The sequence below is a fragment of the Salvia hispanica genome, chromosome 6 (genome assembly GCF_029641045.1).
Source record: "Salvia hispanica isolate PSC_SH4W2 chromosome 6, Shi_PSC_v1, whole genome shotgun sequence".
Taxonomy (NCBI): Eukaryota; Viridiplantae; Streptophyta; class Magnoliopsida; order Lamiales; family Lamiaceae; genus Salvia; species Salvia hispanica.
Genome location: NC_142697.1, coordinates 39,885,049 through 39,911,791, shown reverse-complemented (window position 1 = coordinate 39,911,791; position 26,743 = coordinate 39,885,049). Strand labels below are relative to the sequence as shown.

General features: G+C 37.4%; 2 protein-coding genes, 2 long non-coding RNA genes and 1 other non-coding gene across 6 annotated transcripts; 1 reads left to right on the top strand and 4 right to left on the bottom strand.

The window, feature by feature from the left end:
- Positions 1-3,469: 3,469 nt before the first annotated feature.
- LOC148923781 (uncharacterized) lies at positions 3,470-4,471 on the bottom strand. Its single transcript, XR_016132229.1, has 2 exons — positions 4,345-4,471; positions 3,470-3,668 (listed from the first exon to the last, which is right to left on the bottom strand). It is a non-coding gene; the product is annotated as an uncharacterized LOC148923781 (long non-coding RNA).
- A 2,637-nt stretch (positions 4,472-7,108) lies between these two features.
- Positions 7,109-13,693, bottom strand: SRT2 (sirtuin 2). 2 transcript variants are annotated; one of them, XM_048106500.2, is made up of 11 exons: positions 13,568-13,693; positions 13,063-13,105; positions 12,756-12,984; positions 12,023-12,088; positions 11,670-11,715; positions 10,495-10,655; positions 9,498-9,627; positions 8,757-8,918; positions 8,237-8,364; positions 7,452-7,551; positions 7,109-7,377 (listed from the first exon to the last, which is right to left on the bottom strand). In XM_048106500.2, exons 1-11 carry the CDS (start codon positions 13,595-13,597, stop codon positions 7,327-7,329), a joined length of 1,146 nt encoding a protein of 381 aa, XP_047962457.2. In that variant the 5' UTR covers positions 13,598-13,693; the 3' UTR covers positions 7,109-7,326. The 2 variants fall into 2 exon arrangements, with proteins under 2 accessions (XP_047962457.2, XP_047962460.2); XM_048106503.2 differs by lacking the exon at positions 13,568-13,693 and adding an exon at positions 13,430-13,493.
- Positions 13,694-14,905: 1,212 nt separating this feature from the next.
- On the bottom strand, positions 14,906-18,395 carry LOC125203291 (uncharacterized). The gene is made up of 7 exons (XM_089061608.1): positions 18,093-18,395; positions 17,853-18,033; positions 17,419-17,749; positions 16,823-17,366; positions 15,888-16,124; positions 15,205-15,822; positions 14,906-15,157 (listed from the first exon to the last, which is right to left on the bottom strand). The coding sequence occupies exons 1-7, from the start codon at positions 18,393-18,395 to the stop codon at positions 14,906-14,908; spliced, it is 2,466 nt and encodes an 821-aa protein (XP_088917734.1).
- Positions 17,754-17,889, bottom strand: LOC125208686 (small nucleolar RNA Z247). The gene has a single exon (XR_007174169.1). It is a non-coding gene; the product is annotated as a small nucleolar RNA Z247 (small nucleolar RNA).
- A 2,037-nt stretch (positions 18,396-20,432) lies between the features above and the next one.
- LOC125208299 (uncharacterized) lies at positions 20,433-21,601 on the top strand. The gene is made up of 2 exons (XR_007174086.2): positions 20,433-20,663; positions 21,381-21,601. It is a non-coding gene; the product is annotated as an uncharacterized LOC125208299 (long non-coding RNA).
- Positions 21,602-26,743: the final 5,142 nt, after the last annotated feature.

Sequence of the window (26,743 nt, the reverse complement as noted above, 5' to 3'; positions counted from 1 at the left end):
GACTTGGCACGCCGTGGGGGCATGAATGTCCGACTATTGCAACGATGTCGGATTTCGTTCTTGAAAATTTGAAATAAATATATCGATTAGCTTGATTCTCAAAATCGGGATTCTATGCTATTTGAGATATGCATTTTGAATTTTTTTATTGGAATGAAATCGAACTGTTCAATTGAGACAACGTTGTAGATGTTGGTTGTCTTCTACGATTCTATGAAACTGATGTATAAGTCTTGGTTTTCTCTGCTGTAAGTTTATAAATCAAAAGAGCAACCTTCATGTAGCCGCTATTTAGGTTAGTGAAATCAGAGAATTCTTGCGTGAAAGTTCCTTTGGGCGGAGGGCTTTTGCGATGAAGAATGGAATGAGAGGACGTGAAGGCGGAGATGCAATGGCAACTGTATGCTTCATCGTTTGGGACAGATAGGTGTCTTGAAGACTTCTTCGACATAGAACATTATAACTTTTGTGGTGATGACTAATTTTTTTTTTAATTTAATATTTAAAATGGTGTCATCTTGATAGATGAACTTGTCACTTCAACTTTTATTTTGTCACTCGGATTTTACTGCCTCATATTTCGACTTGCCACTACATAATCGGACATGTCATGTTGTTGAAAATTGACCACAAGATTAGTCTTTATTTGTTTTTACCTTGTTTTAAGTTCAATAAATCTATGTGACCAAATTCTATACAGCCAAAAATAAAATTAGTATATTTGAAAAAAATAGGTTTATTTATGCATTTAATTAAAATATATGGATGCATATATAGTACATGAAAAGTGTATAATATTGTGGTCATATATTTATGATTTATGTATAATTTTTTTATTTTTTGGAACCATAAATGTAATTAGTGCATACTTTAATTCAAATTTTAAAAATAATAGAAAGAAAATTCAAATGTAAAAATAAAAAATAAGGTTAAAGGCTAATAAGTTTTTTTAACTTAACTTATCCACTTACTATATTTATAATTTTAATATATAATTAATACATCAAATTATTAATATTACCTTATTTTGGTTGTACAAAATTTGTTGGAGATACCAATATTAAGCACTTACGCAATCAACAAATCTATGTGACCAAATGTTGTACAACCAAAAAATTAGTTTATTTGAAAAAAAATAGATTTATTTATGCATTTAATTAAAATACATCGATGCATATATAGTACATGGAAAGTGCACAATATTGTGATCATATATTTATGATTTTTGTATAATTTTTTTTATTTTTCTGAAACCATAAATGTAATTAATGCATACTTAATTCAAATTTTAAAAACAATAGAAAATAAATTAAAATATAAAAATAAAAAATGAGGTTAAAGGTTAATAAGTCTTTTTAACTTATTCACTTACTATATTTATTATTTTAATATATAATTAATGCATCAAATTAGTAATATAACTTTATTTTGTTTGTACAAAATTTGGTTGTTATGCGAGTAATGATAAACAACCAAATTTTGTACGACCAAAATAAGGTTATATTAATAATTTGACGTAGTAATATATATTAAAATTATAAATATAGTATGTGGACAAGTTAAAAAGACTTATTAGCCTTTAACCTCATTTTTTATATTTATATTTGAATTTCTTTTCTATTGTTTTTAAAATTTGAATTAAAGTGTGCACTAATTATATTTATGATTCCAAATAAATAAAAGAAATTATACAAAAATCATAAATATATGACCACAATATTATGCACTTTCCATGTACTATATATGCATTCAAATATTTTTAATGCATAAATAAACCTAATTTTTTTGTCAAATAAACTAGTTAGTTTTTGGTCGTATAAAATTTGGTCACACAAATTTGTTGCAAAGGAATGGCCCTTAATGGAGTACTCCATTATTGTGGAGTATTTCGATTAGACCATACCTGGCTTAACTTCTCGTCCTAGATTGCTTTTTATGGGCTAAGCCGTCCTAGAAAATCTGACTTGATGGACCTGTGTCGGGTCGATTTTTTTGCCAGCTCTATACGTAATGATAGTTTACGTGTGAAAAGATTTTCTCATCTCTGTCTTAATCATGGGAAATTTCTGACCATATGAAGATAAAAAAGAATCAAACTTTCTGCAAGATTCCCCATTTCCCTGCTGTAACCAGGCTGCTAAACTTGATACTATCAATGATGCACCACTGATTTTTCCGTCATAACAATCTCTCTTGCCCATCTAAGAAAAGCAACATACCACACCACAGCCTGATTTCTCTGTCAAGTGATAAAATTGCAGCTTGATTCCTCTCTGTCCAAAGCAATCCAATGGATGCCCTAGTGCATGCCCCAGTGAGAGCCCTAGTGGTTGTCACGTCAGCATGCCCTATCTTTCTGCAATGGTGGAGTCATAGTGCATGCCCTATCTCTTATCCACTTTTCATTTCGATTTTAGTTTTAATTTTTTTTATGTTTACCAATTATAAATAGCAAAATTAGACTTTTAAATTAAAGAACTAGCAAAAAACATACATTACTTAATTTTTTTTTTTTAAGTTACAAAAAAGAGGTACAATTTCAACGACCACTACGTGTCCAAACTTCTTCAATCATGTCGTTCATGAGATCAAGATGAGCATGTTGATTGCGCATGCTCTCATGAGCTTGTAATCTCTCGTTGAGTCCATAGGGTAAACCTCAAACGACCGACGGGGCTGCATGACCTGCGCTCGGAGCGGCTTCATCGTCGGACCACTGGCTAGCTGCACGACCTTCGTCGTGAATAATCATATTGTGCAAGATGATGCACGCGTACATGACATTGGCGATATGATGCCTGTACCATGAACGAGCCGGGCCTTTCACTATTCCCCAACGCGCTTGAAGCACACCGAATCCTCGCTCCACGTCCTTCCGTGCAGCCTCCTGCTTTGCCGCAAAAAACTCTCTCCTCGCACCCGTTGGACAAGAGATCGTCTTCAAGAAAACTGGCCATCTCGGGTAAATGCCGTCGGCTAAGTAGTACCTCATATGACGTTGTCGTCCGTTGGCAGTGAAGCTGATAACCGGACCGTTTCCATTGCATTACTCGGTGAAGAGACTGGACGAGTTCAGCACATTGATGTCGTTGTTGGACCCCGCCACGCCAAAGTGAGCATGCCAAATCCAAAGACTGTGGTCAACGATTGCTTCAAGGATCATCGTCGGTGGGTACCCTTATACCCACTGGTGAATTGGCCTCTCCACGCTGCAGGACAATTCTTCCACTCCCAGTGCATACAATCAATACTCCCTAACAATCCAGGAAAGACGTGCACCATATCGTGCATCCGCAGCAGGTCCTGGCAGTCTTGGGCATTCGGCTTGCGCAAATATGTGGCGCCGAAGGCGTCAATAACGCCCGCACAAAAATTTACCAGACACTCCCTGTCACACCTCAACCCTTATGACGTATGCACTTACTATAAATAAGTTCAAAATTTTAAAATAAATAATCCACGTGTCAACTACATAAAATCCACATATTATATCAGGTGCATATTTCAAAACATTCTGAAAAGCAGTGGGATCCTCTCATCCCTCTATATACTATACAATCATCTACATGCAAAAATGATGAGGAAGAGAAGTTGCCAAAATGCGTCAACCGCCGACCCTTATAATAACTGTAACTCACATCAACCCACGAATCATTGATATCTTATTCCTGAAAAATATTAGTGGTTTATATGAGCCACAACTCAGTGTATATAAACCTTACCTTTAATTCCACATGCCAACAATCAAACATATTCTTTAACTAATACAGTTAACAATAACCAACAAATTTTAAAAACAAAATTCATATGCATATGCCTCTATGATCCTTTTAATATTCTGTGACTGAGCAAGCCTGGTATATGCCCGGGATTTCCATTGTATACGACCTGTAGGTTCCTTTTTGATTATTTGACCTTTCCACGAAGTCCCTCTTTGATTTGACCTTTCCACGAAGGCCCCTCTTTGCATTTTGACCTTTCCACGAAGGCCCCTCTTTGATTTGACCTTTCCACGAAGGCCCCTCTTTGCATATTTTCTTTGACCCGTAGGTCCATTATCATTGTATATGACCCGTAGGTCTTTTGTCATTGTATATCAGATCCAGAGCAAGACAGTCACATATCCTCTTTAATCCAACGATTCAAGATATTCTAATGCCATATTCAAGATAAACATATTCATTGCACAAATCACATATCCACATCTTTCACAACATCAATATCAAATACTCCACACATAACCATTTCAAGCTCACATCATATAATTCAAATATTCACTCCAATTTAACATATAGCAATGAATCATATAACGCATGTAAAGTTAAAAGTGTGATTTATACACACCTTATTACGACAGATAAACTACTCAAACTCCTGATTTCGCCTCCTAATTTATCACGAATATGCCATATATTTTCTGCTCTTCCGTTCTTCCCCTTTCTTTCTCTAATTTACACCCTTTTCTCCTCTTTTTTTTTTTCTACACTATATAAGTGAGCATACTAATTAATCTACTTGTATATGGTTTCGCTAATCCACCTGGATACAAGACATGCAGTAATTCATTGAATTACACGTGCCCTCTCCTATACATATATATAAAATAAACTTATTATTTTAGATCATGTAATTAAATAAAAAAAAGCTAATTCACAAGGTTACACTTATCTACTTTGCATGCACATTCTATACGTGTAGTTTAATAAAATTTTACACGTCATGGTCACCTTTTGTTAAATGAATTCAAATTCTTGAAGTTAAAAATAGAATATTACATATATCTTTGCCATAATCAATTATACCAATAAGAGCAAATCAATTATACAAATAAGTGTAAACAAAAGTCATAGTAAAAGAATATTAGAACAATTACATAAAGAAATTTAATATGACTATAAGTGCGTACATATATATATATATATATTTACATGCACACGTTATTACTCATGCATTTAGCTTAACTATTTAGTATTTTAGTATATATATGTATATATAATCACACGTATAATATTTATTGTGCAAGCAATAATATAAATATGTAATAATAATAATTAAAAATGTGTAAATATGTAAAATGATGCATGTTTCCGGTCAGGGATGTCACACTCCCGGCCAGTTGTATCCCCGACGTGAAGATACTCGTCGAACATGTCCGCCGTAGTGCCGTATGCCAACTGACGAAGCGCAACAGTGCACTTCGTCAGCGGGGATGGACCCTTTCTATGGGCCGCATCTTCCCGCCACTGGAAGTATTCGTCGCGCGCCTCCAACGCGTGAACAATCTGGAGAAACAACTCTCGCCGCATCCTAAACCGTCGGCGAAAAACCGGTGCGCCCCATCGGGGATGTTCGGCGAAGTAGTCCTCGAACAGACGTTGATGAGCTAGGACATGCTCTCGACGGACGGATGTCCGTCGGCGGATGGGCCTCGGGACCTGCTCTTGGGCCTGCTGTTCGGCTTGCTCTTGCTCATGTATTGCATGAATACCGGCGAGAATCTAGTTCCCGAAAGCAAACATTGCGCGTTCCATAGACCGACCAATATCTTCCCCGGGAAATATTTTGGAAAAGTGAGTGAAAGAGATATTGTTATGGAGAGAGAGTTGAGAGAGATGTGTGAGAGTTGTGTGAAAAATGAGTGAAATGAAGGTATATTTATAGAATTGAAAAAGAAAAAAAAAAAAAATCAAAAACGCGTGATCGGGCTTGGGCGTGATCGGGCGCGCCTCTGCAATGGGCGCCCGATCTCACGCCCGATCGATCGGGCTCGGGATCGTGCGCGACCGAGGGCTGCAATGGATGCCCGACCGCGCCCGAGCCCGATCTCGGCCGATCGGGCGCGCGATCGGGCATCCATTGTGGATGCTCTTAAAGAAATCAAGTTGCAAAATTTCTAATTAAACTAAACAATAAATCTACAATCCCTCACCTGCCACAAAAAACAACCTTTGGAGTTAGCCTCACTCAAACACTCCAACTCAACACAGTTAGAGCAACTCTTTGTTTGGCTAACAAAAACAAAATTGACTCTAAAACCAAGATCAAGAAATGAGTCTCTTGCATTTCCTTTCAATTTTCAATAAACATTCAATACACAACATGAACAAGTATACACATATATATACAAGATACTAATATATAGTACTCCATTAGCTAGGTGATGGTGTGGGCTGAATCCTAAGATCCCTATGTTTGGCAGTTGTTGTGAGCCATTCTTCAAAGGCTTTGGCATCATACTGAATCCTCAGAATACCTTGGTTGCAGAATCCATATTCCTCCGCCGACATCCGCAGAAACTGCAAGAATTCCGCATTCGACAAAGCTCTTGTGTGGACCATGAACCTCTTCGTCTCCTCGTCCACTCCCACCGCCACCGGAATGTACCCTCGACGCCTCCTGCTGCCAAATATCACCGCCGGCCTTCTCAGGGTGCTGCCTTTCACTCCCATATATTATGCCACGATTTAATTATCTTGCTTGATTTAATTTATATACATATATTGTGAGTAGGGAGTGTGATGAGTATGTTGTCTTCATGCTTTCTTAATCTTGGTTGGATGTCGACCCACGATATTAGTTGCGTGGTTGTGTACATGATAACTACTTCTTCCTACATAATATTATTATTTCCAACTTCCAAGTTTTGTCTTGCTTCTTGGTTGAGAGGAATTTAAAAAATGGCTAATTGCTTCATTATTCACCAATTTTTGTCAAATTTTGCTTCTTAACTACTTTTAGAAATGGTTGCAATAGTAAAATCACAATTTAATTGAACGTGTATTTTGCCTCAAATTAAGTCATGGAAATTTAACCAATTAACCAAAAAAAGGTTTTGTGCTACAATTATTGATCCTATAAAGATTTATCCCAACTGCTATTTTGTGCAGGTAATTTTGTCGGTACGGCAAGTAGTATATAGTATCATCTCAATTATTGACTTTATATATATGGATATTCCCACTTCACATCACTCGTGTTGTACAGTTTTTGCTACCTATTGTACATAATTTGTACAATCATGATGACGTCGCTCGATCATCAACTTGATCACATAAACTATTGAGTCTTGGATATAGTTAACATTTGTGTTTGGAGCAATCAATAGGGATGCAGAAGGTTCTGGGCCAGCCTAAAAATCAACACTTCATTCCAAGGGAACCGTACAATAATTCACCTTAAAAAATCTCTAGTCATTATCCAATTGACATAATTTATTGCACTGAAAAAATTAATTTCGAATTTTAAAACAACATGAGCTATATTTAGATTTCAAATACAAGGAGCGTCTGCACAGCTAGTCGATCTTACTTGGTTTAGCTGCGTGCTCTAGACAACAGGAACACCAAGGGATCCAACTGAGAGCAATCTTGGTAATATCTGTGCCATCATTTGAAGAAAGATTAGTAATTCCGTCACACAAGTTAGAGCATAAGAGATATTGAAAGGCATACCTCTCCGAGTCTGGAATTAATTTTCAAAGGAACGAAATCATCAGCTCTGGTCACGCCAATAGTTACAATAGCTGTGGCAGCACCCGCTTCGTGAGCAGCTCTGCACAAATATATGGAAGCATTGAGATGATGTTTGGTTTCATTTTATGATTGAGGAAAGTAACAAGGTTAGGCACACAGAAGTGATGTAAACTCATTCCAAATAGAATGTGCGATTTGGAGAAGGATGCGTACCCTTTTACCAAATGAGTACTTGGGTATAAAACCCTAATTGGTGTAAACTTTCGTGCATTTACAGACAATTAAACCTTATCTTACTATAGATATCGACCGACTAATTTTTTTTATGATCACAGATTCTCTTTTACACTTTTAGATGAATCAATTTGAAGTAATGCATGCTTACAAGAAGTATTCTAGACGAAACTTAAACCTTGGAAAGCACTAATCGTGAATGTTTACTTTGAGTGATGTGATAGATTGATCAAATATAAAATTAAGAATTTGAAGGATGAGATGATCAGTGAAACAAATTCAAATCTTAATCAATCCGTCAAACTAAATAGTGGACTAGCTCGGATTATTTTTATCAGTCCATCATATGACTCAAGTAAATGCAACAGATTAGAAAGTCACAGTCCATTCTATACATCATAGTCAAGATTGTAAGGACATATTGTTGCACTTCACTATTAAAACTGAAATATCCAGTGTTGAAATAGACAATGAAACATGCACAGCTAAATTTACATGAATATAAAAGACAAGACCAGTAGAAGTTTTACCTTATGAGTCGGAAAGCAGACATGGTCATCAATGAAGAACCAAGTACAAGGAAAGCATCACATTCTTTCGCAGCTGCTAATGCTCTATCTGATCTACCCTTTGGGACGTTATCACCGAAAAAGACAACCTAAAAAAGGTACATCTATTGGATCAATATACCATTCACACAAACAAGGGTGTTCTCTTTAAAAATTTAAACACTTACTGATGTTTATTAAAACAAAATTATTCACCTCTTTGATCATTGAACGTTTCATTTAATAAATTTAGGTTATGTATGTCCTTTCACCATTTGTAATTTATTTATTTGTTAAATAAAACATTTATTTGATAAGTTGTTAAATTAAATGATAGTATGAAGATACGGTTATTACTTGTTCAAAAACCACACCAGTACCCTCACAAAAGTAACACGTAACAAATACTAGCTCAGGGAATACAATATTTATTTTCTGCAGCACATAACAAAGAAATGATGCTCAGGATAGGAACCAAATAACAAAATAAGAAGGTGCTTACATCAGGTTTCAGTATACCATCACATTTCTCACAATTTGGTATATGAAATTCCTCCTCCCAGAACTTTTCATCAATCTCAATATCACCATCAGGTCTTTGCTTCATTCCAAAGCTCTTGTCCGAACGGCTGTCATATTCTAAACTTTCGATTGCTTCTGCCCACTGTAATGGCATTAAATGTTGTAGCATGAGTTTGCAATAGACTAGAGTGAATTAATAAATAAGCCTGCACAAAGCAAAACAAAAAAAAGGAGATCTACAAGGAACTTAAAAGTTATCAGCTTCAGTTTGTGGCCTGCCATGAAAAGATACATGAAGAAGAAGCTTATAAGGAACAGAGAAGATAGAAGATACAAGTTTTTTTCTCAATCATGAGTTTTCCTTGTATATTGATAATGCAATTAAGCAGATGAGGTGTACATATTGTGACAAACAGAAGACACCAAAAACCTGCTGATGGATCAAGCAAGACTCCTTTAGTTCGACCAATGCTCCAGAAATATAGTCAGGCAAGACTAGGCTAAAGTTCCATTTATAAAAGAACAAAAATGATTTAACTGAAGTTGTGGCAATGTTAGTTTTTTTTAGAAAAGATTCACTTCAAACTATCAAAGTATTATTGAGGAAGATCAAGGCTAAACTAGTTCAGGGCCCAATTTGTAAATTGAAAAGCAATATCTAAGTTTCTTTCCTAAACAAAAAAACCCAAAAAAATAAGTTGGATTGTCAGTCAAAAGAAACCTTTGAGTTTAGAGCCTTCACTTGATCCTGAAATGCGCTCCGAGAAAGAGAGAAACCACAATTCGTACAAGCAACAACATATACTGTCCCATGCAACTCTAGAGGATTGCTTCCAGCTCGATGGTGCAACCTGCGATATAGAAATAAACGTATTGCTATCACCTGATGACATGTATGTTAATACAGAGTAGCCAGGTAGTACAAATATAGACCAAACCCTTGCATAGAACAATACCAAATAGTAAACCAGTCAAAAAATCTTTGTACATATTATGTTACTCAGTTATGTTAGTCATGTTATATTTAGCCCTTGGCTTTTACGAGTTATAGTCAACTAGAGCTCAAGTATGAAGTATTAAGTAAAATAGAGAAAAAAGTAAGTGTTCGTGTTGGGCTAGCGGTAGAGTGGTTAACATCTGGGGCAAAAGGTCTTAGATTCAAGTCCACCGTGGCACGGTCTTTAGATGAGGAAAGACCGAAAGAATAAGGTTACATAAATGGAAAGAACAGAGCATGTGGTTATTACCTGAAAAAAAGAAGCATGTATCCAGAGTTTTCTGGATTTAAAAGGTACAGTATTCATAACATACATCAAGAATACTATAAGAAAGCACATTCCATTATGCTGCTGTTCTTAGTTGTGTCAATACAAGTATTTATATCTTCTAACATACTGCCTTATAGGGGTGTGATCAATTGCTAACTTTCTTAAGTTGCTAACTTGCTAACTCATCAATGCAGTGTATTAAAAATGTCAACACATAATTTTGTTGAACTTCAATATAATGTGTTGATATTATGTATTGACATTTTGATGTCACCATGTTGACATTTTTAATACACTGTATTGATGAGTTAGCAGAGTTAGCAACTTAAATAGTTAGCAATATAACGCAGTTTATATGTTTGAACTTCATTCCCATAACTAATGTCTAACAAAGTTATAACAGCCTTACTAACATTTTAAAACTAGATACCTTGAGTCAATAGCCATTACCGGTCTACATTTTGAGTCATCATAAATTTTACACGCCCGGCTTTCTCGAGAGAAGCTAATGCAATATGTGCAGGCCCTGGTTGAGCAGTTGTAAATTTTCTCCATCCAGCAAAACTCCTAGCCCAGTACCGTCTTCTGGCACGACTGGACCGCATAAATTCCTAAACTTGAAATAGTACATCTAAAAACTTTAATATCTGAACTATCGACCCAAAAATATGTGGATGACTGCACACACATCAAATGCTCACAATACAAGAGCTTATCAAGTCAAGGAAAAGAGGAATAAGTATTATGATTATTATATAGGGAAGTAACAGGTTTCTAAAACTCAAGTACGATCTATGTAAATTGACACATAGAAACACAGATTGCCAGCGCAATATCAGAATAACAGATCAAACACTCATTTTCAAGTTGATGTGCAGACCAACAACAGCACACCAAACTAGTTGTCTTTAGGCCAAAATGAAGAGATAACGGAAAAGGTAAAAGTGAAATCTCAAAAGCTAGTTTTTATTTACAAAATAATACTGCCTCTATCCCGCTATAAGTGGCATGGATACCTTATTAGGCTGTCCACTATAAGTGGCCTAGTCCTAAAAAAGGGAACATTTTAGACACAAGTTAGTCTACTTTAGTGGACCCTACCACTTCACACACAAAACACAACTTTCTTATTCTACATGCCCACTTCGTCTAGTCTACGCCACTAATAACGGGACAGAGGGAGCATGTATAAAGTAACTCTCAGCCTGCTCTAGTGACAAAAGACAGGCCATAATGCTCAAACATATCTGTATATAACTGTGTTTCAGAACTTATAGCATAAGAAAGGCTAATCAAGCCTATATAGACATCAGAGAGATAATGATGTTAGTTAGTTCCATGCTCAAACATATCTGTATATAACTGTGTTTCAGAACTTATAGCATAAGAAAGGCTAATCAAGCCTATATAGACATCAGAGAGATAATGATGTTAGTTAGTTCCATGCTTGCATATCATGAAATAGAACAACCGTCATATGGGTCAACTGGCAGTCTACTCACACACCTTAGTTAACAACACTCCACTCCACCCCCAAATGCAGGGAGAGGTTGGAAAAAACATTAATTTTAAAAAAAAATTAATACAATGAAATAAGAAAATTTGCAGGACATGCTGTATATCACCTGGTGAGTGATTGGCCGGAAACCAGTACTATAAGCTCCGTTTGGACTGCATGGAATTAAAATAAAAATTACTAATCAGAGTACATCAGAATAACATCAACAGATATCAGTTTGAAAGGATGAGCAAAGTAAGAACAAGTTACATAATAAATTTAAATAAAGAACATTTTATATTCTTAAGTGTTTTATACTAATACAGCATAAAATAATTTGATGAAAACATATCCGAAAGAGCACATTTCCAGATGACGGGAATCACCAAACAGAATATTCAGCACTTAAGAATCTTTATGAAGGGTCATCGCAGATATCTATATATCAGCAAGAAACTCCTTCACGAGTTGTAACTTAACCTTCTGTAATCAGGTATCCCACTTTCTGTGCTTATCCCAGCTCCAGTCAATACAACAAGCTTTGAACTGCAAAACAATTTAAATATCTTAAGACATTGACTTAAAATCATTTAATTTGATTAAGAGGTGCTAACATAATGCAATGTATTTCTGCAAACACTTCCGTTCACTCAGCCAGTCAAGAATACAACCTAGTCTGAGATATGAAGTCATGAACCCACCACAACATAAGAACATATAATACATCCAAAAATAGAAAAGCGGTTTTCTGAAGAAACACTGAAACAGCACTGGTAAACATAATAAACCTCATACCAAGCTGAAGAGGAATAACCCGTTAGACAAGATTCAAAAAAATAACTCTAACAAGCTAAAACGTGATGTACAGATATAGTCATACACATGCATAAGAAGATGACAGAACCAAAGTGCGCATATGCTTCTCATTCATTAGTAAGGCAAGATCCAAACAGTGATTCAGTTGGAGACTAATTAAACCAAATAATTCATTGTTCATTGGGTTTCTTTGCATTAGATCACACAAAGTTGATTAAATTTCTAAACTGAGTTTCAAGTAAAAGAATTACTAGAAAATTATCTATTGATACCAACTTGAAATAAATCAGAGTATTCATTTAACAAATTTATGAAAGTTCGTTCGAATAATATTAATCTGCAAGAGGTTTCATGTAACTTGAGTACTTCACTAGACCTTACTCGATACCATTTCTACCTTCTCTCGAAGAACTGAGATAGAAGATTGACATCTTTGTCTCCAGGTGGATTTGCATTGGGAACCATCATTTTGTCTTTCAAGTAATTCAAAGGTAATTCTTTATTCTCCATCGCGGCTCCAGTAGGTGTGATGCGATAAGTACGCACAAAACTGAGAGATCCCCAGAAAGATATCATTCTCGGCCTCCAAAAGGTTTCTTTGTTCACACTAATTGATCGAATGGTTTCTGCCATAGTAAATGATAGTATCAGAGAATAATAGGTGAGCTGGAGAACAAGAATAACAGAGTGCAGGGAAGACTTGCCAGCTAATAATGTCCTCAGCGATTCTCTTGTACCACCAATTTTCTGCATAGTCCAAGTAGACAGCTTACTAGAATATCAACAAGAGCTAACAGGCATCTAATTTTCCCATGCAATCTATATCTTCTTAGTAAATCAAATGCACATGGAAACATGTTCTCTACTTCTTGATGATTGCAATCAATATAAAGTGGAAAGAGGAGAAAATTTAAACAATAAACTTTGACTCGGTAGTGAGCTGCAAATGGTGTAAATTCCCATCCCAATTTAAACTACTCACAATGAAGTATAGCGCTAACTTGCCAATATAATACCAGTACAACTAGAAATCCAGATTGAATTGGGGGAAATCAGTTGAAAGAACTTGACCTATTTCGTTTTCGATGTGTGTGACATGAGCGGAAGACTTATAATGGCACATTCATATTGCTGATAAGTACCGAGTAAATTAAAAGAAAAACAGCAAAGCGGAATCAGTTGATCGGAGTGAAAGGGAGAGATACTTACAGGAAAGAAAGGAAGGTAGAGAGGTGCCATTGAATTATGGTAACAGAGAAAGGATGGAATTCATTGATGGTTTGCAATGGGATTTGCAAAATGCAAAGCAACCGGTCGGTGTCGCACCACGTCCCATTCCTCTCCACCTAAATTTTCAGCAATTGGATCAGTAAATATAATCATTTACTACTCCCTCCGTCCCACTTTAGGAGTCCCGGTTTACTAATTTTGGATGTTCCACTTTAGGAGTTTCAGTTGAAATATTCCATAATTGGTAATAGGCCCACATTCCACTAACCTTTTTCCACTCATATTTTATTATAAAACTAATATAAAAAGGTAGGACCCACATTCCACTATATTTTTTCACCAACTTTCCTTTACATTTCTTAATATCCGTGCCGAACTCAACCGAGACTCTTAAAGTGGGACGGAGGGAGTATTATTTATGTTTCTAAATATCACAATTATTTATATTTTCAGCAATTGGATTGGATCAGTAAATATCACAATTTAGAGCATCCCCAGTTGGGACGGACTTCCCATAGCCTTTTCGACGGGCTTTCCAAAAACACCTCCTGCCACGTTATAAGAACCTCCCACAGCACTGCCACGTCATAAGGACTTCCCACTGCACAGTGGCGGACATCCCATAGCCTTCCCGCGCAGACTTTCCGCAATTAAAAAAATTCACAAATTCACCAAATTAAACAATTTACGGAATTAATAAACAATGTACGGTGTTAAAATCTCGGCACGAATACGGAGAAAATGCAACTACTTTATTTTTTTAAAAAAGTACATAATTATTAGGAAAAAAAACTTAAACTAAAAAAAAAACTACTCCAAGCTTTGACAAATTGCCCCCCCGTCTCAGTCCTCGTCATCAGCCTCGTCCTCCCCGTCGCCGGTGGTGCTGTCAACATCGGGCAGGGGTGACAGCCTCAGATTTCTCCTCATAGTGTCGATTCCATCCTTCAACATACGCTTGTACATGGGATCCGTCGTTGCATGTCACTTCTCCGTTGTTTCGATCATGAACTGCGTCAGTTGCAGTTCGGCGAGATTGCTCAGCTGGGGAGTGATCTGTGAAGGAGCTTCCGAGTGGACCTCTTGCGAGGCGCTGGAACTTCCCCTAGCCATCCGCAGCGCGACCTTTTGCCCAATCGGGCGACGGCGGTGAGAAGATGATTGAGGTGTCGGGAACTCTGCCTCGGCTTCGGGGAGTTCGTGGGAACCGGCACTGCTGCTGTACTCGCCAGAGGCGTTGATCTTCGTCCGCTTCGGTCACCCAGCTTCAACACCCGCCATAAACTTGGGGGAGTTCTCCACCTCAAGATAAACCTCTCAATATTTGAACTCTTCGAACCCCTTCTCACTGTCGGGGAACTGCCGGTGGGACATAAGCTTCACATCTTCAGAGGTCATGCCACTGGTTGCCGACCGGATGTTCTTTTGGTAGAGGCTGGCAAATCGGCTGGGTTGCTTCTTCAGTAGCTCCCACTGTTTCCGGCATTGCTCTGCATCGTGAGGCTTCCCGTCGGCCGGTTTCCATTCGAGATAGTTTTGGCTAATGCGGTACCACATTCTGTCGATGACCTGGTTGGACGAAACGTACCATAAATAGCTTTATTCAATTTGCACACCAAATGTGGACCACCTTGCTCAAAACCAATCGGTTGGCGCATATAGATTTCTTCGTTCAAGTTACCATTCAAAAATGCATTGTTAACATCCAAATGAGATACAATCCAACCATGTGAGGCTGCAATACTCAAGCTCAAACGAATGGTGGCAGGTTTAACAACCAGGCTGAAAGTTTCATGGAAGTCGAAATCGGGCTGTTGTGAAAAACCTTGAGCGACGAGTCTGGCTTTATGTCTTGCTATGCTCCCATCAATAAATTTTTTGAGTGCGAAAACCCAAGTGCAGCCAATAAGATTTTTACCAGGTGGAAGGGTTGTTAAAATCCATGTCTTGTTCTTGAGTAGAGCAAGGAATTCAGAAAGCATTGCTGCTTTCCAAATAGGAATGAGCAAAGCTGCAAGGGCAGATCTAGGAAGTCGATCAGAAGATATGGTGATTGTAAAGACTGTAGGCTTAAACATACCAGCTTTGGACCTTGTAGTCATGTGCTGTGTAGGTGGAGCAGAATCAGAGGTGGGAGGAATTATAGAAGTAGATGAAGGAGTTCTTGAAGATGAAGGAATATGAGAATCATTGATAGTGGGATCAGATTGAGTGCAGGAGTGATCAATATCAGGCTGGGTTGTAAGGGGGTAGATGAGCCAACCAATGGAGTAGGTGGCAGAGAAGTTTCTGTTTGTACAAGGGAAGTAGGAGCCATGGAAACTGTAGGTGGTGTCGGAGGTATAACAGTGGAGGATAAAGGAGGAGGGATGAAATGTGAGGGGGTTGGTGGAGGGACTATAGCAACATCATTTTTGAAAGGAAAAGAAAGTTCATCAAACACTATATCCCTAGTGATGACTAGTTTTCCATTAGGTAGGAGAGCCTTGTATCCTTTGAAAGAAGGGTTGTACCCGAGAAAAGTGGCTGCAGTAGACTTAAATTGAAGTTTGTGTTTATTGTAAGGTCTAAGAAAAGGATAGCATAGGCAACCAAATGTTTTAAGATCTGAGTAATGAGGTTTGGATTTGTGCATTTTTTCAAATGGAGAAATGTTGTTGATGGTTTTGGAGGGAAGGAGATTAATTAGGTGAGCTGCAGTTAGGAAAGCATCGTCCCAAAATTTATGAGGTAAACCAGCTTGAGCAAGAAGAGAGAGACCTGTTTCAACAATATGACGATGTTTTCTTTCTGCTAAACCATTCTGTTGTGGGGTGTAAGGGCAAGAAATTCTGTGATGTATCCACACTCCTTGAAAAAAAGAATCAAAGCCTGATATTCACCTCCCCCATCAAACTGAAAATTCTTGATTTTGCAGGAGAAAAGATTCTCAACCATGATCTTGAATTGCTTAAAAGCAGACTGAACATCACTTTTGTGTTTCAAGAAATAAATCCAAGAGAAAGGCCTATATTGATCAATGAAAGACACATAGTAAGTATAACCATTCCTTGACACAATAGGTGAGGGTCCCCAAACATCACTATGAATAATATGTAAAGGAGCAGAAGATTCAGTTTAAGACAAGGTGTAAGACAGTCTATGTGACTTAGAAATACAACATGAGTGACAAGGAAAGCTTGATTTCATTGATGTGTAAGGAATATTACAACTGTTGAGTGCATTCTTGATTACATCATGAGTAGGATGACCTAGCCTATTGTGCCATAAAGCAAGATTCAAACTAGAACTAAAAACTGCAGGAGATCCCAAGGATGTGGAGCACACAGTGGGTGTCTTCACTTGATCAAAAGATAAATTGAGGTCAGGACCTCGCTTGATTGAAGGCTGGTGAACAAGAAATTGATAGAGACCATTGTTAAAGGTTCCTCGGAGCACGATTTTCTTGGACACCTGGTCCTTGACAAAACAAGTAGATGGGTGAAACTCAAAGAAGACTCTATTATCTTTAGCAAACTGAGAGACACTTAGAAGATTCTTAGTGATATTTGGTACATGAAGAAGATTTTTAAGTAGAAGTTTTCTATTGGAAAAGGAAGTGTTAGACTTAAAATATGTCTCCCCAATATGAGCAATATTCATTCCATAGCCATCACCAAGAAGGAGTTGCTTACCTCCTATGTACTCCGAGCTAATATTCAGATTGTTGAGATCATTGGAGACATGATTGGTAGCTCCAGAATCAGGAAACCAAGTGGTAGAATTTGCTCCATCAAAGCTGTACATACAACTGACTGAGAGGTTACAACAGATTGAGATCTAGTTTGTACCAAGTGAGCCGATGGACTCGAGTTGAAATGTTGTTGCTGCTGTGAATTTCCTCGAGGAACTTGAGGTAAGGGACTAGCTTCATATCTGTACCAGCATTTGTCAACTCCATGACCTGGTTTTTGACAAAGTTGGCAAATAAGTCTTCCACTGCCATATAGATTTCTTCCTCCTCTTCCTCCTCTGTTGGATTTGAAATTTCCTCTGCCAGAATTGTTGAAACCTCCTCTAGTGGGATTAGTGGTGTTCTTTTTCTGCATAGCTTGCTGGGCCAAATGAAGTGAAGGTTGTGACCCCTCCATGCTGCCAACTTTTCCTTCTTCCATGCTAAGCCTGGATTCAAAACTCAAAAGAAGTGCACTTACTTCTTGTACAGTCCAAGGTTCGCATCTGGACGAAATCGACACAATTACTGGATTGTAGTCTTGAGGTAGACCTCCAAGGATGTAGAGAATCTGATCCTCATCAGATATCTTGCAACCTGCCGATCCTAAGAAATCGCAACATGACTTCATCTTGTTGAGATACTCCTGCATTGGGAGCATATCCTTTTTGGTATTCTGAAGTTGCAGCCTGAATTGCATTATCTTCGCCTTCGACTGACTGGCGAAGTTTGTCTGCAACGCATTCCAGATAGCCTTAGTGGTCTTTAGGCCCACAACCAAGACCAAAGCACTCTGGAGAGAGAAAACAGTAGCCAAGCTGCTAGACGTTGGTCCTGGCGACGCCAAGCCAAATATTCCGGAGACATCGCGGTGGCGGAAGCACTGGCCACTGGAATTTCTACACGGTCTTCAATGAGATATGACTCAAGACCATATCCCCATATTGTAGCTTCTACTTGCTGTTCCCATATTAGGAAATTAGAATCGGTTAGTTTGACTGAAATAGGTGGATTATGAGGGAGAGTTGGTATGGCAAAAGGGTGAGTGGTTGAAGAAGAATTTGAGGTGGCGTTTGATTCATTGGAATCCGCCATATTGGAAGAGTACAACAGAAAATGAGAGATAAAAGTAAAAGAGTCAGGATACAATCCTGCTCCGATACCATACAGAAAAACAGTGAAACTCATGTAGATAAAGCTTGAAGATAATGTAGCACAAACTGGAAAGATGTTCTTCATTGATAATGACAACTCAAAGGATTACATATATATTTTCCTCACACAAAGAAGAGTCTGCATCAGTAGCTTTTATAGACTATCTAAATAAAACGGTAAATTAGGAAACTGATTGCAAGCAACTTCTGTCACCACGTCTCTCCACTCTTGCTACCACGTCTCTCCACGTACGAGAGTGGTCCTTGGTGTGAGCTGGAGTCTCCACCTCAGCTGCTTTAGATGCTCCTCTAATATGGATCCTCGACTACACTGATCCATGTCTTCGCCAGCGCGACGCACTCCTTAATGCTCCAAATGGTCTTCTTTCTCCTGTCTCCTTCCTTCCCCTCCCCCCGCCCCACCATCGGTCGCTACACGCGAGCTAGTGCCCTTGCTCTTCCCCGCCCTTCGCGTCCTCGCCGGTGGCGCTGCTGGCTGCGTGGTTGGCGACGTCAGCGGAGATATCCCCAATCCTCAAAAGAGAACAACTCGGAGTCAGGGAACTGAGTCTCCAGGGCAGTACGAGTCTCCAGCGAAGTACGCTGGGGAAAATCACTCCACAATAAATCCATATAGGAACGATAAACATTGTCCCCATGTGGTTGGGGGAAACCCTGCCTGCTCCCTCCCGGAGCGGCAGTTGATCCCTGTTGCAGCTGGGGAATCATCCTCCCCGGTTGCATTTGGGGCATCATCCCCGGCGTTTGTAGCATTTGGGGCAGCATCCCCGGCGTTTGTTGCAGTTGGGGCATCGTCCCCGACATCTGTTGTATCTGGGGCATCATCATCCCGGACATATTGTAGTACCGGGCATCATCCCGGGCATATTGTAGTACCCAGACATCATCTCCCCCCCCCCCCCATTTGGGGTTGCTGCATCATCGTCGACATTCCGGCCATCATCCAGGATATCGGTGCACTTCTGGAGTTGGACCATTGGCATACAGGTTAGCACTATCGAAAGAGTTGGACCATAGGCATACAAGTTAGCACTATCTCTGGAGTTAGCACAGATTCATAATGTTTTCCACGTCAGTATGCTTCGACGTTATCGATCTGATCCTTCACATGTTCTGAAAGATTCTGCCATACAGATTTCTGAAAATTGGAGTTACATAGAAGAACCTGTCAATATAGTGGACTGCCGGATGAAACAATTGCGAAGAAAAGATGAGAAAGAACTATCCACATCTATTTACGGGTTAGCAATTTCTATGAGTACGTTAGCATAGAGAAGAATGAATTTTGCGGACAAAATTCTTAAAGTGGGGAAGGATTGTGACATCCCTAACCCAAAACATGTATTATTTTGCATATTAGCATATTTTATTATCATTACACATTATATCGTCATTTTTTTAGTGTAGAGATACTAAGTGTGTGATAGAGGATATATTAGTCGTTAAGATGATAGTTGAATATATATAAATAGTTTTAAATAAAAAATATAAGTATTATTTAATATTTTAGTATATTTTATTATCAGTTAAGTTATAAGTATATTCTGTCAGTATTGTATAGAGTAATACTAGTATTTATTAAATCGTGCGTTTATATATTTAGTTTGAATTATTGAAAATTATAGTAATAGATATAAACATATACATGTAGTACGGGTAATATGTGATCATAAATGTTAAATATTAATATTAAATTTGTGTGTGTGTACAGGAAAGTGTACTGTTATAAATCTATGTGTGTGCACGTATGGAAAAAGAGCCAAGTTTTGAAAGGATACATAGTACAAAGTAGATAAACATGAACTTATAAATTGTTTTATTTGCATTTTCTTTATGCTTTAAAATAATAAGTGAATTGATATATATAAGATAGGAGAGGACACGTGTTGTCATATGAAATAGTGCATGTCTTACATCTAGGTGGATTTCATTCATAGTGCATGTCTTACATCTAGGTGGATTTCAAAATAAATGATATACAAGTGGTTGAGTTGGCCGATGTTAACATAGTAATTTTATATGTACAAAGTAGAGAATAGTACAGAAGGGGGGAAGAATTAGAGAAAGAAAAAGGAGGAATGTGAGAGCAGAATATACATGGTTAGAAGAAGAGTTATTCATGGTTTACACGATCGAAGGTTGTAAATCAAGGGACAGAGTCATATTCTCAGTTAGACTATATAATCAGGTGTGTATAAATCACACTTTTAATTTTGCATATTTTATGTGATTGATTGCTATGTGTTAAATTGGAGTAAATATTTGAACTATATGATGTGAGCTTGAAATAGTTATGTGTGGAGTATTTGATATTGATGTTGTGAATGATGTGGATATGTGATTTGTGCAATGAAGTTATTGATGGATTATATGAATATGTAATTGGTGCAATGGATATGTTTGATGTATGGTATTGAAATTATTCGAGTCATGAGATTAAAGAGGATATGTGACTGTCTTGCTCTGGATCTAATATACAATGGCAAAAGACCTACGGGTCATATACAATGATAATGGACCTATGGGTCAAAGAAAATATGCAAAGAGGGACCTTCGTGGAAAGGTCAAATCAAAGAGGGGCCTTCGTGGAAAGGTCAAAATGCAAAGAGGGACCTTCGTGGAAAGGTCAATACAAAGAGGGGCCTTCGTGGAAAGGTCAAATAAATATAAAGGACCTACGGGTCGTATACAATGGAAATCCCGGGCAGATACCAGGCTTGACCAGTCACAGAATAATAAATTGAACAGAGTGGCATATGCATATGTATATGGAATTGTTTCTAATATTTGTTGGTTATTGTTATATGTATTGATTAAAGAATATGTTTGATCTTGAGATGTGGAATTAAAGGTAAGGTTTATATACACTGAGTTGTGGCTCATATAAACCACTAATATTTTTCAGGAATAAGATATCAATGATTCGTGGGTTGATGTGAGTTACAGTTATTATAAGGGTCGGTGGCTGACGCATTTTGACAACTTCTCTTCCTCATCATTTTTGCATGTAGATAAATGTGTAGTATATAGAGTGGTGAGAGGGTCCCACTACGGTTTAGAATGTTTTGAAATATGTACCTGATAAATATTGATTTTTGAAATGACATAATATGTGCGTTTTATGTACTTGAAGCGTGGGTTAATTTATTTAAAAATTATTTATAGTAAGTGCATACGTCATAAGAGTTGAGGTGTGACACATACCGTTTATACTGATTATAATAATATAATTTGTTTTTTTTAAGACTAAAACTTTAAAATCCTAAATAGATATACATTTAATTTATTTATATATTCAAAAAATATATATTGGAAATCTTAAAATCATAAATAGATTTCCATTTAATTTCGATGTACCAAAGTTCAGTACGATATACCGAAATTTCGATACGGTAACAATATACTCCATCCGTTTCACAGTAGTAGATCGGTAAGGATCAGCTACTACATTTGATAAAACATCTCTTAATACACCAACAAAATATTGACACGTAGACACTATTTAAAAAGTAAAAAAAAATACAATCACTCCAAATACAATCGAACCCAAACATGCCTCTCTACCTCTTCTCTTCCCCCAAAACATGAAAAAAAATTCTAACCCTCACGGCGGCTCACGATTATGTTCCACCATTGAATCTCTCTCTTTCCCTTTCCTCATATATTCCCAGCCACTATTAAATCTCTCTCTTGCCTCATGATTTTGAAAAATTGCAACAATATGATGTATTCCACCATTGAATCTCTCTCTTTCCCTTTCCTCATAAATTCCCAGCCACCATTAAATCTCTCTCTTGCCTCCTGATATTGAAGAATTGCAACAACATGTACTGCATTGATGGTTTGTACTACTAATGTGGAGGATTTAATTCATGGTTATAGAATGCACAAATAAGAACAAATACGAAAGAATAAAACGGAGATTGTCGACTCATTATTTCACGGCAAGGGAGATCGTCGCCGCTGAACTTGAAGACGCCGAATTTTGGTTTTCCGGTTAAAACAAATAAAATGAGAGAGATTAGAGGTAGAGAAAGAAGGGGGTGTTTAGTGTGGGTTGGATTTGGAGTGATTATATTTTTTTAATTTTTTAAATAGTGTCCACATGTCAATATTTTATTGGTGTATTAAGAGATGATTTATCAAAGGTAGTAGCTGATCCTTACCGGTAGTCGAGACATTTCATTTTGCGCACTTATTTTGAAAAAATAATTATGAATAGTTAAAGTGAAAAAAAAGTAAAATAAGAGAGAGAATATTGTAGATAAGACTCTTCGCTACATTATTCTCTCTTTTACATTACTCTCTCCATTTTAACTATTTAATATCATTTTTTTAAAACGAGTGCAGAAAATAAAATGCCTTTATAACTATGGAACGGAGGGAGTACTATTATCCATACCGAAATTTTGCTATACCGAAATCTGGTATACCGAAACTTCGATACGATAACGATACAAAATTTTAGGTACAATATACTACATTGACCCAGCCCTTATTTATATCAAATTTGTTGAGAAGCAAAAAAAAAAAAAAAGCACACAGCCTTCAATTTTTTCCTTCAAATCAGAAACATTAATATGTAAAAGTTAAATAAGAATTTTTAAAATAAATAAAAAACTTTTTTTTACTTATCTCTTTCTAGAGTTATAGTGACAAAACTAGCCTATCAAAAATCTCATGGTGTTCCTTGCATATAGATTCTATATTCTAGGTCCTCTTTCTATATTCTAGAATGTTCTACTCTATTCTTTAGTATTCTATACATCTCTCTACTCTATTCTTTAATATTCTATACATCTAGAGTTTTCTTTGTAAAAGTCTATGTATTTTATTGCTCCACGTAACAATTTTGCCATCTATATACTCTGAGATTAATATTTCAAAAACTGAAACTAATTATCAAATTTAGTTCGATTTCATAACCATTTTTATGATAAACTTAAATTTTGCATGTTTATCCATGAAATTGGATGAAAGAACATTGTCAAATTTGATATCAATTATCAATTACATTAGCTCGATTAATTTACAATTAAAGACGGTAAGCAATTGAGTTCCTACTTTACATCAACACCTCCCATAGACCCAGACTCTCTCTTCCTCAAATTTTACAGGACCTCAAATAGACAAATTAGACTGTTTGATTATAGGATTATGACAAAGGGTCTTTGGTTGGTCAAAATATCTCCCGTCTGCAACAATTCTAGTAGAGCAGTCGTGGTCTCAGGACAGCCTTTACGTCTCTTCGGGATCAGTTAAATATGAAATTAAGATTTTTGACATTTAGTACAATTCTCCAACCCCGTGCCAGTTGCTACGAGTCCACGATCATCGAGTCTATATGGCCTTGTGGCATCACAAGCTCTCTCTCCATATGTCCATATCCGAGGACAACTATGTAGGGTTACACAAGGTCATTTGAGCTATGCATATTCTTTTGTATAAGAACATAGTATTATAGGATCCTGATCCTTTGTTGTGGCTTAAGCCATAACACACCCTACTGTGGTTACATACGGCTAGAACTTGACCAATGTATATTTTAATCATATTTTTGTACAAGGTGACCACTCTTTTCTCAACATTGTTGTATCTAAGTGATACGAGTGTGCAACAACCCAGTGTCCAAACCATTCCAGAGGTTCAACTGCACGATGACAATGTCGCCACACGCGACATCGGTCGGGATCAGCAGTCCAACAATGAAAGGAAGAAGCTTGCTTGTCCGAAGAGGAAGACACGGCCACCCAATCGCCTTGCCGATTGTGTGCCGAAGTGAGCTAGTTTAGTGATAGGATTGCTTTTGTATTTTCATATTGTATGTTCTGTTTTCTGGTTTAATAGGTTGTAAGTGTCCGGCGTAATTATAAGCCCTATCTCGGGTTTTCTTTGTGGTTCTTTTCCCGAGAGGTAGGAGGTCGAACCACCCTAGGGTCCTAGATATAAAAAGGGAGACTTATCAACGTGCATACTAGTGAATGATAAGTTTATTCTCTACAATCAAATCTCTCTTTACAATTTTTGCAACTGCTCTCAACTGCCCAACGAGATTCTCTCTCACGCGTAGAACCTTTGATCGCCGAGCATTTCGCTGCCGATCCAAGGTCTCGATACGCTATCGCGTATCATTTGGTGCTTTCATCCCGATACTCATGGGACAACCTGGTCCACAATGGGATATACCCCCTGATCTTCCTTCGTCCGAACCTTTGGTCGGTACATCACGCCGTCAATCAGGTGTAGGCCGCATAGAGAGTCTAGGACCTCTTCGCATTCACGATATTCCTGACCGAACTGATTCTCCTGATCTACCCAACGTCAGATCCTTGGATCCTGTCAACACCAAACTTGATCGTTTGTTAGATGGCTTCACCAAATTGGAATCACGAATTGATGCTACTGATCATTGGTTCACGAATATGGAACCATCACATAAACCAGACCATGATCCTCCATCTAATTATCCAGAATATGTTGAAGGGGATATTGACCAACCGCCTACAACTTGGCAATCTCACCGTGGATACAAACCATACTCTCACGGTGATTCCCAGCGCAACACTCACCTCGGGTATCCCAGTCGTTTTCCAGACACTCCTCTGACACGTTTTCCACATGATTCCGGTTACTCATGATAGACATCAGCGTAGGGGTGGGTAGGTACGGTATACCTTACCGAAACCACCATAGCATATACCTTACCATAAATACGGTATGCGAAAAAGTCATACCTTTACCTTACCAAAGTTTTCGGTATACCAAACCTGGGTATACCCTTATTTTCGGCATGACGAATTTCCATAACGATACCGTACCGAAGTTCGGTATACCTTACTTTTGCGGTATATCTGACTTTCAACATCAATTAAAACAGAAAATTAGAGTTTTTAGAATATTATTTATATTTTATAATTTAAAAAATAAATTAAATATAATTTATTCATAATTATATTTATATTTCACAATAGATTTTATAATTTAAAAATATATAAAATATATTTTATATATAATTGTGTTTATATTTTTGTGGTGTATACGTTTGTCTACGGTATATACCGAATTTCGGTATGCATGGTATACCGCGGTATTTGAAAATTCAAATATGTAAGGTATCATACCGTACCAAAAGTCATGGTACACCAAAAATTCGGTATTTTCAGTATTTTTTCGGTACGATAAGGCTAGTATAGTTCGGTATTTCGGTATTTTTCTCCAGCCCTACATCAGCGTTCCTCTCAGCCACATCCCAATCAGTTTCCAGATTTTTCGAGTGCTCACTCACATCCACGTTCTGGTTGGGAACCACCTAATAACCGCCAACAAACTATCTACACACGTCCTCACTCATGCTGGGATTATATGGCCGTCAAGATTTATGAGTCAAGATTTGAAGGGAGCGAATTGAGTTGGATTTATATGATGCGTGTGAAACTAATCTCCATCTCTCGTGTCCCTCTTTTGAGCCCTTCTTATGTGTTTATTTCCGATGGACTGTGTGGCCATATTGTTTATGATTATCGTGCACAAAAATTCATCGGGCGCCAATACGTGGAACACGTGTTTGTTGAGTACAACGGGAGCTTCGTTTCCCCTTGAGAATTGGCCGGTTCTAATTTTAGTGTTAATATTCAACTATTTTAGTTTTGGATAATTTCTAAGAGCCATTGTCACTAATAAAATAGAATGCTTATCATTATTCAATTACTTTTTTTTTTTCTTTTCTTGTACGTGAACAATAATACTTTATATTAACATGTAAACACAATATATCTAAGTTATTAATTAATTTTGTCTCACAGGGGATAAGAATTAGTAATAACTAGATATATAAATTGATTTAGTCACTATGTCCAGTTTGAGCCAATAACTAAATAAATTGATCATATAATTTCATAATTGCATGAATGACTAAAAAAAATAGAGATAGTATAGTTTTCAAGATAATACATTCCATCAAGAAAAGTATGAAGCCAACATAGTCGCTTTTCTTGATTATATATGTCTACTTGAGTTTGGGTAATTCATATATTTCATGCTCCGAATCCGGCACCGATTCCAAAATCTGGAGTTTGGGTTAGCCTCCAGATTCCAGTCTTCTTCTCCTCTTGCTTCATTATTCCGGATCTCCTTCAAGAGCTCTCTTCATTTCTGTCTCCTTCCTGTATGTATTGATTGTTTATTCACGGCAAGTATAGGGACAAGCATTACAGTTTTCCATGATCACTTCACGCGTCTTCACCTTGCAATCAACAGATCATCTACCTC